Source organism: Glycine soja, chromosome 6 (genome assembly GCF_004193775.1).
Source record: "Glycine soja cultivar W05 chromosome 6, ASM419377v2, whole genome shotgun sequence".
NCBI lineage: Eukaryota > Viridiplantae > Streptophyta > Magnoliopsida > Fabales > Fabaceae > Glycine > Glycine soja.
Window position 1 is genome coordinate 10,683,100 of NC_041007.1, and position 15,298 is coordinate 10,698,397.

A 15,298-nucleotide genomic window follows, 5' to 3' on the forward strand; every position below is an offset into this window, starting at 1 on the left:
CAAATAGAAAGTTCGTGTATATTATATAAAATACTAATAATCGGCACTGTTAAATTGAATAATTCCAACTAAGCCACCGAATTCTGTAACTAGTTTCTGCACGTTGAGGATCACCACTTATTTTATGCAGCAAGAGCTGTACCTGTGGTAAAACAAATAATGAATTTTCTAACACTAACCAATGAAATGTTCAATAAAGCTTGCAATTATAATGTTTTATTTAACCAATCGGATGTTGTTCTACTCAAAAGTTCAGTTGAATGGCCAAAGTCAGGACAAAAACAAGAATGAACCTGGATCATTTAAACGATACACATTTTCGGTTCCTTCAATAATTCCACTCAAAATTTACATAACGAATCAGGTACAGTACACTTATAAGTATGTGGCATTTAGTTTACCTCACTATGATTTGTGCAAACAAATCCACGGAGTTTACCGTGGAAACTACATTGATGGTACATTGATTTCAGCCCAAGCCACATGGAACCATCTGATTCTAACCCTTGTATATTATTCAACAAATGTATCAACTATATGTACAAAGATAACTATAATATATATTTGCAACATGTTACATGCTGGCAACAATGGAAGGAAGTTCTGTATCGGCTTCATTATCTGCAGCTGATGCCTCCATGGTCTATGAGCACAAACAAAAGCATGATTAGGAATTGATTTGATAGAAGCAGAAAGAAAATCCATGTATCACAAATTCTTATACACACCTCTGAATCATTTTTCTGCTCTGAAAGATATTGATCCAATGCACCCTTACCATACAGGATTTTAGCCCCTCTCCCACGCCCCTCACCTCCAACGGCCTCTTCATCAACGACAACAGCATCTATAACATCATCGTCTGTTCTAATATCAGGAATCTGCACAAAAAGTTCAACAAGCTAAGCTAAATAATCTACACATTTCATGATGCAATACAATCCAATACACCCAATTCCTAATGAACAGAAAAAGATCATGGTTTAGGAGGTACTTGTTTAAGTTTCAAAAGTCGACTATTCTCTCTTTGTTCTCTAAATAATATTAATAATAATAACAGAGGTTAACTAATAACTATCATGTAGGTGGATGCCAAGACCCAAAGCTTAAATATTGCCTGGTGTCACTAAGTTTTACTGTCTTTAATGTTATGCACGCCATGTCATACAGTATGAACAAATTATCAATCCAAACTAAAATTTATAGCATACCTCATACATGGCATCTACCAACACATTTTCTAGTATCGATCGTAATCCCCGAGCACCAGTATTTTTAGATATTGCCTTTCTGGCAATTGATCTTAGAGCATTTTCTGTAAAATGTAGCTTTACCTGAAAAAAAATTACATCAAATTGTTGTTAGAGCAGTCATTTCAATCCCAACAAAGCCTATTATAGCCATTCAAAATCCAATCAAGCAACTGATTACCCTATACCTTAAAACTACAATGAACAAACAAGAAATAAAATATTTATAAGTGGAAAGGCCTATAAACTTAATGTGTTAAGGTTTTGCATCAAGATGCAGTATCACCAATTATTGAATCTTCTCATGGTTAAACCATTGGAGAGAAAACGTGTTATCTGTAAAATATACAAGGAAATAAAAAGAGGCTGGTAAAATATTACCCCATTCATTTGGAACATCTTCTTGTATTGCTTCCCTAGAGCATTCTTTGGTTCTGAGAGGACCTATAGAAAGTTTAAATCATTAATGGCATTAGGTAGCAAGAAAAGTGACCTTGTAAAGTTTAAAAATAAAGCACTATTAAAGATATATTTTTAAGTAAATCACACAATTTAATTGACTGATGAAATAAAAGAAAAAATTCAAAATAATACCAGATCAGTCAATACTTTGGCTCATGAGAAAGCCAGTCCTTCTGACTTTCTCACCATTTCCCATTCAATTATTTAATCAATCAATAAATACCTAATCCACTACTACATAGATACATCATTCAGTTGTTAACACGGCCAAATGAGAAAAGCAATACAGATACATTTTTTTCTGAGCAACCAAGCTGAATTATTACACACATGAAGCCTACCTGAATTAGTTGATTTTCAGTTAAAGCTGACAAACTGACAAGGATAGGAAACCTCCCAACAAATTCAGGTATTAAACCATATGCAATAAGATCACTACTTTCAACCTGCAAAATAACAATTTTAAAAAATGTAAAGATCCAAGTTGAATCTAGTTGGGTTAGTAAAAGCTGCTATCCTTACAAGATCTGCCTCATGAAACTTACAGTTTCCAATAATGATGATGCCACAGCAGCTTCTGTGACTTTACCAGTCCTCATGTTTGCACGTATAGGAGCCCCAAATCCAATAGAAGAATCATGACGCCTGAAAAGGAATGAAAAGTTACTAGTTACATACAGAAACACCAGAGACCCCATAATATTAATATCACTACTATTAAATTTTCAGGATTTGTGCAACCTTTCTGAGATTGTTTTCTCTAAGTCAACAAAGGCTCCTCCACAAATGAAAAGTATATTCTTTGTGTCAATCTGGGAAGAGACACAGATAGCACAACAGTTATAAATAAAATGAAAACAACAGATGTCTCTTATGTAACAGGATACCAAAAATGAAATTCAACCAAGCAAGAGTGCAATCAGAGCATATACACATAAACATGTAAACAAACTGGAGAATGAAGAGAAAAAAAGAACAAGAAACGTCAGTTAAGCTCTCTCAAAGGTTTAAAACAAAGAACACTCTTAAATATTGAAATGTGATTGCACCCATGCAGCAGCACCATCAATATATCTGATAGTCCCTACAAGCATATACATACCTGAAATTGTAAGGCACCAAAGACTATGTACACATACCTGAATATTGTCACCTCTAGGATGCTTTCGGGCTCCCTTCTCAGGAACATTGACAACCTTGATTGGAAAGAATGCAACAGGATCAATATAAAATGAATTGCTAAAAATACAGAATTAGAAAAATAACCAGATGCTTTAACTATGCTTGACTTTGCTACTCCAACATCATTTTAGTAGCAGTTTCACAAAACTATATCCAATAGCTTTCAGTGTTGATCATTATGAAAATAACTAACCGTCCCCTCAAGCATCTTTAGTAATGCCTGCTGAACACCTTCACCAGAAACATCTCTACTGATATTAAGGCTCTCAGCCTGAAATGTAAAGAGTAGATGAAGAAAACAGCAGACAAATATTTGATTTTGAAATTTGACAGATGGAGGAAAAAGTCAAAACAGGGAGGAACCTTTTTAGTAATCTTGTCAACTTCATCAATGTAAACAATGCCTTGCTGTGCAGCTGCAACATTATAATCTGCAACCTGGAAATAAACTCATGCAATGCTTGATTCAGACTACAGTTTGTGATGCTATGTTAATTTATGATTCCTTCATCAACTTGCAACCAGTCCATTTCACGAAAGAAGCAATCAATTTTTAAAGATCAATAAACCATGGAGAAAACCATACTTCAATAAAAACTTAAGGGAGTTGAAGATAAAAGAAACTAATTCCCAATAACAAAGAAAATTTTGCAAAAGCATGCATAAGTACCATCAGCACTATGTGCTATGTTCAAATCATAAAAGTACAAGAACTCAAACCATATGATCTACTGAAGGTTGAATCATACATCAAACCCTTTAAACCCAGTTTACGCTCCACTTCTCATTAATAAAGCTTTGAAACATTAACCCTCAAAGATTGGACACAGAGTCATTGGTCTTGTTTAATCTAAAGATACCCAAATTAGTATTTTGTATTAAAAACACAGTCAGCATTTATCAGAGTATTTACCATGAGGAGCTTGTATAATATGGATTCCACATCCTCTCCAACATAACCTGCCTGTTCAAAGGTGACACTGAGGTTAGACACGTGACATAAACATGGTTTCCACAGAGCAAAAATTAAGATGAAAATATTTTTGAAGATGGAATAAGACATAATAAATGCATGATTTCTAATCACAGGAGAAAAGGAAAGAAAATGATTCCCAAAGTACCTTCAGGGCACTTTGAATTTGATAAAAGGAAATGTTTTGGATATATATCTCAACTTCTCTGTGTTCAGAATTTGCATAAATGTCTACACCTTTTGAGAACATAAGATTACAGGATGGCAAAATATGTCTTTTGTGCTGAAAAGTTACAACTTATACAGGAGCTTTACAAGTCTTTCAAATGAATAATCCTCCAAACATAAACATTTTTCCCCAGGTCCCCACCTTACTATTTTTTTCTTTTATTTTGGGAGATGGAAAATCAGAAAACAAGAATAAAGCTCACAAACTTGCCTGAGTGAGTGAAGTTGCATCTGCAATAACAAAGGGAACATTTACAAATCGAGCCAAAGTTTTGGCAAGTAATGTCTTCCCTGTCCTTGAAACAGCATCAAAGAAAAACAAGTTACACAAGTAACCAGCAATAACAAGACATTAATGATTGTTCAAAGAAACAAAGATATAAAAAAAAAAAGTTCTCAAACTTGCCCCCTGCCCCAACCTTGAGTATTAAAAAAAATGATTTCATGGTAGACTAAGCTATATAACCAAAGGACTCAGCACACAATTTTAACATATCGGTACAACTGACTGAGAAACTGCATGGCTGAGAGTCATCTATTCTCCACTGACTCAAACAATTTGTTATTCCAAAAATGGAAGCATCATATCATACATTATACAAAAAGTCAAAAACTAGAAGAATATAAACATTAAACACTCAACCGGAAGGCAAAAACTGATTTACCTGATCCGGTTGGCCCCATTAGAAGGATGTTGCTTTTCTCAAGTTCAACTCTATCATCATCAGCAGCATCAACTTTCACACTATTATCTGAATCTCCTGCAGGCCTAACATTCCAAATAGTAAGAACATGTGAAAATCAGTTAATACTTGATACCTACATACAATCAACATAGTTTAAAAAGAGGTAAAGCTCAGCAAAGAATAGTAACACTAACCACTTGGGCAAAGAGGTTTCATTAAATATCCTCTTATAGTGATTATAAACCGCTACAGAAAGCACCTGAAAAAAACAATCGAACCACAAATGAGGACAACAAAACCACCAAAAGTGTAAAAAAAAGATGAAAAATTGGGAAACACCTTCTTGGCCCTCTCTTGTCCAATAACGAATTTGTCGAGCCCCTTGCAAATTTCCTTTGGCGTTGGGAAACTGTTCCCCAAATTGGAGCCACCCCAGCACCCCTCTTTTGAATCGCCGGAGTTCGGGGCGCCACCGCCGCCGGCGACTTCGAAATTGGAATTCCCGGGGCGAACGACAATCCCGCCGCCGGACCAGACTTCGGGTGGGTCCCCCAACGAGGCAACGACGATGTAGCCTCTCCGAACCCCGAAGCCGGCGCGTGGAGGGCACCGAGAGCTCCCGGCGCGTGCGTAGTTGAACACCAAGTGCCTGAAGTGTGCAAGTGCGAGGGACGCTGTTTCCTTGTAACTGCAACAAGGCTTCGATCGAAACGCAAGCATGATTTAGGGAGCAGAAATTGAGGTTGCCGGAAGAGGTGGATTTGATAATTTTGATGATGTTGTGAGTAAAACGCCACGCCACTCTACCGAACCTCCTCAAAATGTTATTCGTTTTTTTTTCGACCCACTAAAAAACAGTTTAAGAAAGTGAAGTGAACCGTAACAGGTTGACGAAATAGACTAAGATACGTCTCCTGGAAATGAAATTAATTAATTATTTTAGGATAAATAAAATAAAATCACCATCTTATAAATATCTTTTCAATTTCAAAGATTTTTCTCATCTTCAATTACAATATTTTTGTTGTTGTTGCATTTTCAATTAGGATATAAATAAATTAATTTTATAAAATAAAAATCAAAACAAAAACTACTTAAAGATATTTGTTGTGTTAAAAAATGTTTATGATGTGTATAACTCACTTTATGTTTCTATTTTAAAATTATAAAATAAGTAATATTTTAGCAATTACACGCTATGTACATGGACAATGGAGGTTTAGACCTTGAGGAAGAAAAACAACTTGCAGAGAAGATTTGCTCGTGGACAGTGGACACTCTCTTTTAGCCTTCTCTTTTCTCTCACCTTTCTATATTGTTCTATCCTTTTTTTCAGAACCTCTCGTAAATTTTATGAGTTATAACCTTTTTCAGGAGGCACATCATTGTCCCTCCAATTACATGTTCAACCTGCTGAAGCTTTTCCACCCTCACGCTTGCTTTTTTAGGTAGGTTTTTGCAATGACAAAATAGTGAAATACCTACCAATTATATATGATTATATATCATATTTTTATCAATAACTATATTGTCTATATTTCCCCTGCCCTCTACTTTCCTTTCTGATCAAACAAGCTTACATTTCTCTTCTTGTCTTCTCTTAAACTATACTAGATTAAGAAACCTCTCTTTTCCTTCCCTCCTTTGGACCACACTCCGTATATGGATTATTGAAAACGTAGCACAACCTCTAATCAATCCCATGGCCGAATCAAACACCGCGACTGGAAATATATCCAATCCAGTATAATTTTATAAACGTGTCCTCTCGTTTTGGTAAATTCAACTCATCCATTTTATCAAATCAATGTTATTCGATAAGTTTTCTTCAAAATATTTGTGCCCCCTTGAAATTATTCATCATTAAACAATCCACAGATTCCCCAAGGAAGGACAGAGAAAGAAAGAAAACTAAGGGCTACAGTTAAATGGATTTTTTAAAACCATGGGGAAAAAATTAGTTAACAGAGATGTACAATATTCACAGCCTCTAACCAACACTCAATACATGAGTACTATGAGATAACAGGGTATACAAGGAACCAAGAAAAAGGTTGTCCAACCTTGTATGTCTGGTCTAGAAGGGTAACCATGCAAACTGAAAGGTAAATCTTACACAGGTGTCATGAAGGCTAATCTGATTTTGCTTTACAGCAAAACTTGAAGAAGAATAAAGCCTTAACTGAAGAAAGGTCTCCAGCCTCAAAAATCAATGAACTTGTTTTACTATCCAAAATTTATCTTCCAATTTAAGAACTCAAAATGAGAAAATTCTCCTTCCAGAACTAGATTACAAAATGGATATAGCTACAAGCTCAAGAACAAAAACAAGTTGCCAGCCACAGGCTCTCTTCTTCATTGTATGCTGTCAACCATGATTCAATCATCTACATGCAAATCTGTCAGGAGCAATCTGAGCCTGATGGTGCCATTAGATTAAAGAAACATTACAACAGTTAAAGTCAGATATGAAATGCTCCCATCAATTGAAACCACTATGTGAACTAGATATTTGATAAGCTTGGAATTAGATAATTTGACATGCACATGCATCGTTATTCAGTACGAGACTCTGTTAAAATTAATAGTCAAAACCCATTGTTGAGTTTGACAGTATTTTAGAATATGCTCATCCACAAAACAAAGTGCTCATAGTAATAGATTAAATTCCTAAAATGTTAGAAGTAACTTGAGCCATTCTAACACAATCAAAATAACTTGGGAGAGGTCAAGAAAACATATGAATTAATCACCTAGGTTTAAAAATCCAATTTCCAGATAGATTACCTGAGTTGCATCTGATGAACTTTGCGCCAAATACTTGAGATAGTCAGCCTTCTTTTTATTGTAATTGAACTTCATCTTTCAATTGTCTCTCAATGTCAATGTGGTGGTTATCAAGCCCCATTGATCTTTCTGGTCGGGGGAATCTCACATCAACATCTTCCCTGCACATTCCCCAGATTTTTTGAGTTCACATATTTAATGATTGTATTCTATTGAAAACAAATTATAACATACGTCAGTCTAAAATGAAGCTTACTTTTTTATTTAAAGAAAAAGGTTCTATAAACAGATTTGAAAACATAAAACAGCTCTTCATCAGTAAACACAAAAATATTTATCAACTCAAGAACCTACAAGACCTTAAATGTACAAGATTTAATGATCATCTGTTGAGGTTCCATGTTGTGTGACAACATATCAAGACTGCATAGTTCATATCATGAGTTTCTATACAAATTCTAGTAAAAGATTTAGATAATTGACATTGTTAGACCTCATTATGGATAGCATTTTAAAAGTTAATCCAGCTGAGTCACCCACATCTTAAGAAATTGAAAAGATTTCTGTGGTATACAATTGCACGAAAGATTATTCTCCCATCAATATCTTCTGTTTTCTTCTTAAAATGGAGAACACCAAAGTTATTCCCATTCCCAGGATGGCATAATTTAAGGTTTCAACCTGCATATAATTCTCAAAAGATAAAGAGAGAGAGAGAGAGACATAGATTACACATGATGTATAACTAAAAATTTGCCATTCATACTCTTAGCTATTGCCCAAGGAAAATACACCACAACTCCTAACCATTCCTCCATCTAAAGAAAGAGCTCCTTCACTTATGCAAGGAAGTGCTTGTATCATTTTAGCCTTTGTCTTATATACTTGTAGACAAGAAAAGAGATTATAAAACAGAGTTTCTCTGAGGCCATAACCACTGGGAGTAACACAAAATAGGTTTGAGCTATCTAAATTAATCATAGTCACTGCATAACCAAGAAATCCAGATGGAAGCTCCCCATTGGGCAATCTTGGGATTAAAATATCCAACTTCCGTTGTGCATCCTCAAGCACGTAATTACCAGCATAAGGCCTAAAACATACAAAATGAAAAAGTTTAAAAAAAAAAGAAGAAAAAACTAACTTATCCACAACCACAAATGAAAGGCATAAACACAAGACTCTAGAAGGCATGCCTCAGATATTCAAGACATATCTCTAGAAATCGACCATCCAAAGCCCTTCCAATAGAGGCACCTAGCCTACGAAGACCAAAACTTTTATTTATGCATCCTTCCTTATCATACATTTCAAGAGCTTTAACCCCTTCATAAGTTCTGCAAACAATTGCCAGCATAGTCTCCACTCCTAGATACTCCGAGAAAAGTCTGCAATCCAACAAGTACAGTGAAACTAACTGCATCTGTGCTTACATATTCATAGATAATAGCAGCAACAACAAAAGTTTTGTGCTACTAGGTGAGGTTTATTACATAGATCACATGACGTCATTTGACTCGGTCAAAAACCAAATTTTCAGAGATATTAGCAATAAAGAGAAATACATTAATTTTTCTTCCTGTTTAAAGATAATGCCACTGAGACTGAAGAAAAGAGAAGTTATTACAAGTTTGATATAAGTGCTTGACTTGGCTGAATGAAAATATTGCTAAACATACCTGCTAAGAATGTCATCCTCAACTTTGCCCAGAGTAGCAACAATACCCACAACATCCTTTGTCAATGTAAGATGAGAAGCCTGAGCTCCATGATGAATCCTAAGCTGGCACAAAATACCAGCAGCAGATTTTTCATGCTGCAATATCTGTTTATTCACTTCCTCATCATTTGTAGGGTTGGGATTGTCCATATCACCAATTGTGGCCTTACTTGAAGAATCTGATTTCCCAATAGTAACTATGAATACAAAAAGAAAAACATAAATGATATTTTCCCTTCATTAGTAGATAATTTTAACAAAAAATGGAACAAAAGATCATTTACACAAAAGAGAAACAACATTTAACAAATAAAATTTTTAAAGTTTTATTGCATCCTAAATTGCAAATGACTACATTTGACATATGCACCTTAATTTTCAGTCTATAAATATAGTAAGTTGCAATGTAATATGAATAACATCAACAGCTCTACATTAACCTTATAACCAAAATCATGATGCTTAAATAAACAGATAAAACTAGTGCACCACCTTTCAGAATCCTCTGGTGACCAGAAACAATATTACTGAACTGACATTTTACTTTGTTGTCATCAGAATACCTACTTTGTGATTGCAAGCAACCATATAAAAGCTTACAACATTGGTTCTGTAAATACACCTTACAGAACAGGATCATAAATATTTTCATTATAAGTATCTTCTTTTCCACCTGCCAAACGGACAAAAAATCCTTAAAAGGCACAACAAATGTACCTTGCAAATGAAGAATAGAGTCATCTAATTTGCTTTTTTCAGAGTTCAAATGATATAGGTTGTTCTCATGCTGCTTAATTTTCGTCCCTAACATGCGTAGATCATCTTCCAGTTTCTGCAAGTATTACACAGGTATGAGGTAAGTTTGTAAAAAGCATCATCACTCAATTGAAACTCAGAAACTTAACAAAACAATGCATCTGCCATAAAATGAGATAATACAACATGTGCTCACACAAAGAAGTAAGATGAAATTATTTTAGTAACAAGCAATTAGTAGAGGAAAGCCACCTGGGAATGTCGGAAGCTGGATTGTATGTGTAGCATTTCTCCATTTTGCACATTTTCCTTTGCATCAACAGTGCCTTCATTCAAATCCACTGGCACCAGTGCTGAAGAAGCTCCTTGGATGGATAGTGGATTTGTATGAAGGGAATGCTGCACAAATGGAGCTTATTGACATTCATATATACAGATAATGCTTGCACACATGTAAAAGTAAACAAATGAGCAATAGTCCAGTACTTGATTAGAGAGGGACAGGGGAGTTCAACCGCATAGAAAAAATATAGGTGTTTGTGTGTAAGAGATTTTGAAAATAATGAAAGGTTGTTCTGTCCATGGTTTTAAATAGCGTTCCACAACCACAATTGCGGCCACAATGTCAAGGTACTTTGAATCACCACAACCGCAATTGTGGTCGAGGCCGCATATCCCACAATATAAAGGTTTTCTGACTTGCCACAACGCAACAACAACCGCAACCGCAATTTAAAACCACAGTTGTGCCTCTTCATGAAAATATGTGTCTCTTCGTGAAAAAATGCAAGTCTGAATTATGAAAGGTGCTCTTTCAAAATTAAGGGTAAAAAATATTTGGATTTGGTTTCATTTTGTGCAAATTTGGCTCCAATTTTGGCAGATTTGGTTTGTTTTTGTGCACATCCAGTTTTGTTTTGTGCAAATTTGGTTTCCATTTTTTTGGATTTGATTTTTTTTTTTCCGTTAACAGTGATTCTTGATCATCTTGAGAATAAAAGGATTCAATTAGTAGGAGATCCTCCTTTGAGAATCAATGGGGCAATGATTGATCCCAATTTTGTGGTTGAACGAAGCCAATTTTACCGTCTGAGAATCAATGCCGGCGATGGAATGGAGGTCAACATGGCTTTCGATGGTGGTGGGCACTTTGATGGGAAGAAGAGAAAGAAAAAATTGTGGGCTGTGTATAAATAGGGTTTAAAGGGTATAGTTGGTAATAAAAACTTTAATAAGAAGAAAGGGAGTTAATTTAGAAAACTAGAAGGTGTATTTAGCAAGATGCCTTGGGATAATGATCATGGTTTTTGGGCGAGGAGAGAGGGGGAGAAAAGATTAAGAACAGATTTGTGGAATGCACTCCACTTTTTGCTTCATGCACCTCCAAACTATATGAATGGACAAAACTACCCCTCGCCTGAATGCCCTTCCACGCCAACTCCCTCCACCAACACCCTCCCCTCTTATGAAGCCTTTGTCCATGGTGAAACCACTGTCACAAACATACAACAAATTTAACGAACAAAGAAATCATCCACAATAGAAAAGGTGACAATGTGGCATGATGGGGAGATCTACACACAAAAATGTACACGTCAGTTTTTTCTCTTCACCTATGATGATGGGTGGGGGTGCGGTGCAACACAAAGGATGGCAGGATGGTGTAATATGGATGATGGGTGGTAGACTGGTAGTGCAGTGTGACGTTGATGATGTTGTCTCTTTTGCAAGGCCGAGAAAAAGGTTTGGTGTGAGGTCCTAAGAAGCGTGCAAGCAAACCATTGCGAGGAGGAGGTTGAACATTTATCTTTTTAAGACACCTTTTGCGGAATAGTCTTTCAAAAAGTATAAAAATATGCTTTCATAAAGACCTTTCAAGAAATGCAAAAAAAAAAAAAAGCCTTTTTGGAATTGGGTCAAGTTTTGTACCTTGCTTTCGTTTTCAACTTCGTTTGCGCTTTTTTTTTTCTGCATAAGGATTGTCGACGTTGGTGTTGGGCAGTTGCAGCAGCAGTGTTTGGGTCAACAATGGTATTGGCCATTGGGTGGAGGTGGGAATTGCTTGGTAGAGGTAGGGCTATTTGAATCTATCCAGGTCTTTTGGGAGGTGCAGGAAGCAATTGCTTGTTTGCTGATAGATTGGGTTTTCGACGGGATACGGTCCATCTCATAGAAAGGAGAGAATAACTCATTTGAACCTCAACAACGTTAATTCATTTTTTTTAATCAGCCGAAAACATTAATTCAATCTACTAATCTAATACCGACCTACTTTTTTTTTAGAGGACTAACCTACTTACTTAGTTGAATTTAATCCAAAGTACATAAAAAAATAAAGTCATTAAGTAATAAATCAACAAAAAAAGAGAGATGAAAGGTGCGTCTCACCAACTTATTTGTAAGTTATGACCATCTCAAATGCATGAAAAAAGGGCACATAAATAAGACTACCGGTCTTCCCAATGCATACCTTTTATTATCTTGTTCCCTTTCAACGCAAGCAAGCAAATAATAAGCAATATCTTCCAAGGCCAAAGCCTTTCATGTTTTTCTTTTTCTATCTACCATAACCAGAGAGGTCCAGAACTACCCCTAAAGCGCGTGTAGCAATAATAAAGTAACTTTCGTATCACAACTCAACACGCGAAAGAGATACAGTTATTTACTTATTTTAACTGTTTCATTGGCCGAATATGGTGATATACATATTTTGAAGTTTGTAGCCGCCAAAGAACTGCGAATTCAACTACAGCAGCAAGTAACTTGTATCAAATGTTAAAATGTAATATCTATTATGATTTATAATTAATTCAGTGTAAAAATTTCTTACACGATCATGGTATAGAAAAATAGAAATTAAACTCATGACAAATTTACTTTTACTTTATTATTTTTTATAATTAAATCCTATATACACTATATATTAAGTGAGAAGAGGGCGTAACATCCTTTCGCTGTCTTGTTAGCGCCCCTCGACTGTCCCGAGGAAGCTGAAAGAGTAAAAACTTGGCTTTTCTTGCATGACATAAAAGCTTTACAAAATAGAGAGGGTATAAGAGGAATATAATGTTTTTTATGAACAAAAAATTAAATGACAAGATATATTGAAAGTTTATAATGCTGATCAAGTAATCATTGGGTTGAAGTTGCGTATCTACCTCAATTATTAATTAAAGACATCGTACACAATTTTTTGGGGCCATTACCATATGACTAATTGCACTAGTAATTTATGGTATTCATGCACAAAAATAAGATCCATAACTCAATCAAATTAGCCATTCTAAAAGGGCACTATCTCATTAGGTTATATACTAAATGTTAAGTCTGGATAATGAAGTAAAATGGGGTTAAAAAAACACTAGCAGATATGTAGCCTGTTACAAAAGTCTGTTAACATACTTAGAGTTACAGTATTTTAGGCCTTGATTGTTAAATGATGCAAAAAAAAATTGGCGTACCAGATTAAGTGTGTGTTTGAGGTGCCTCTATTAGACATGTCTCTCCCTAAAACCATGTCAGAACGTAGAGAGAGAATGTATAAGCACTTTGGATAATAATCATCAAACATATTCTCTCAGCTCCCAGTTGTGACTAACTAAGGAGCAAGAATAACTCACTTTTATTAGGGTCATTGTTTCGACCTCAAGTGTGTTGACATAGTTAAGATCACTTCGTGTCTCAAGTAATGTCCTTGTGATGCTTGGTGAATTGTCAAGATTATATCCTAAAAAATATTTCAATAGATTAAGAAAAAAGTTTTAAAATTATTCTTAACTTTTACTTTCAATTCTAAGTGATGTAAGTTTTTTTTCATACCATAACAGAACCTAGAAAAAATTACTACTGTTTTTATACTTACGTTGTCTCAGTTTCCATTCATTTTCACCTACTACGCCGTCGTCATATATATCCATAATCCTTCAATGACCACTTTTAAGCCCCTAATCTCTGTCTCCTTTCTTACTAATCAAATGGGAAAACTAGTTTTCGTTTGCATTTTAATATGTGTGGTTTGGCAGATTTTTTTATTAAATTGAGTGGGACCAATTGTTGAAGACGCAGAAAGAATGGACAAGCCAGCGTACATGACGTGCGAGCAAGGGTTTAAGCTCGTGACTCGTGACTCGTGACCTACTTGTGAGTCACACGAAGAACTTCGCAGATAAATATAGGTTAATTTTTCTTTGCCTATATATTAATATAGTTGCGATGTTCTGTTTCTACCTCATTTCAGGGCAATGAGCTCTTAAATAAATGGATGGCTATAAAAAAAACTAAATGGATGAGGTTTCATGATAAAAAAAAATGGCTATATTGATTGAGACTCAACTTATTAAAATTTTATAGATTAAGTAGGTTACAATGTTTAAACAAAAATTTATATTTTAAAATGTTGATATGTTGGGATGAATTTAAAATACATGCTAGTGTGTGTATAGAGATCAATCCTCAACATTTCAACAGAACTCCTTTTAATCTTAACATTGAAATATTGATCAAAATAGCTACGCACGTACAAACTTCTTGGTGATTCTATTCTATTTATGAAAGAAACAATGAAACAAAACTCTCACATCAATTATATATATCTCATTATTCAACAGTTGCCGAAGGAACGATATTCCATCTATGATGCACACCGCGATAAGAATGGTTCAACCACGTCTTTTCTACTATCAGTAATCTTCAAGCCAAAAGTTATCTAACATTAAGTTATAACTATTCTCCCACTTTTCCTCACAATAACAAAAACTTACATATATATATATATACGAATGAGTGTATCTAGTAAGAAAGTTATTTTTATGAGTGAAAAAGTTTAATTATTAGATTTTGTCATAAATGATAAAGACTAAAACTAATAAGTCGTCTTATTTTAAAAAAAATGTGATTTTTAAATGATAATGTAATTTAATTTTTTTTTAAATTTTTGTCATCTATTATATATAATTATTTTTATTAAATAAAATTTAAGTGAATTGAATTTCAGAGATTTAATAAGAACAAAAAGGATGTTCTATAAATACTTATAGATTGTCTATCAACAAAATTTTAATATTAATAATAAGATCTAAACCTACATTTTTGTGGGATATGAGTTCAATCCTTATTAATGTAATCAATATTTGTTGTCTAATTTATTTTTTTAAAGAATGAGAGAGCTAAATATTAACCATTATATCATATTTATATGAATCATGTGAATTTTTTAAAAGGGCCCATAATTTCTTTAAATGATTATATAACATTA

At 34.5% G+C, this 15,298-nt stretch overlaps 2 protein-coding genes across 3 annotated transcripts; both read right to left on the reverse strand.

Moving 5' to 3' along the window:
• Positions 1-214: 214 nt before the first annotated feature.
• LOC114415554 (CLP protease regulatory subunit CLPX1, mitochondrial-like) lies at positions 215-5,649 on the reverse strand. Its single transcript, XM_028380309.1, has 15 exons — positions 5,121-5,649; positions 4,976-5,040; positions 4,761-4,864; positions 4,307-4,386; positions 3,808-3,858; positions 3,258-3,332; positions 3,088-3,165; positions 2,852-2,908; positions 2,454-2,524; positions 2,258-2,357; positions 2,054-2,158; positions 1,632-1,694; positions 1,212-1,334; positions 729-881; positions 215-643 (listed from the first exon to the last, which is right to left on the reverse strand). The coding sequence occupies exons 1-15, from the start codon at positions 5,499-5,501 to the stop codon at positions 575-577; spliced, it is 1,575 nt and encodes a 524-aa protein (XP_028236110.1). The 5' UTR covers positions 5,502-5,649; the 3' UTR covers positions 215-574.
• A 1,055-nt stretch (positions 5,650-6,704) lies between these two features.
• Positions 6,705-11,396, reverse strand: LOC114415555 (protein DEFECTIVE IN MERISTEM SILENCING 3-like). Of its 2 annotated transcripts, XR_003667370.1 has the most exons (6): positions 10,297-11,396; positions 10,006-10,120; positions 9,248-9,485; positions 8,109-8,956; positions 7,569-7,729; positions 6,705-7,200 (listed from the first exon to the last, which is right to left on the reverse strand). XR_003667370.1 is itself a non-coding variant. In XM_028380310.1 (4 exons), the coding sequence occupies exons 1-4, from the start codon at positions 10,330-10,332 to the stop codon at positions 8,752-8,754; spliced, it is 594 nt and encodes a 197-aa protein (XP_028236111.1). In that variant the 5' UTR covers positions 10,333-11,396; the 3' UTR covers positions 7,737-8,751. The 2 variants fall into 2 exon arrangements, 1 of the variants encoding a protein (XP_028236111.1); XM_028380310.1 differs by lacking the exons at positions 6,705-7,200; positions 7,569-7,729 and having other exon boundaries at positions 7,737-8,956.
• Between the last annotated feature and the right edge of the window lie 3,902 nt (positions 11,397-15,298).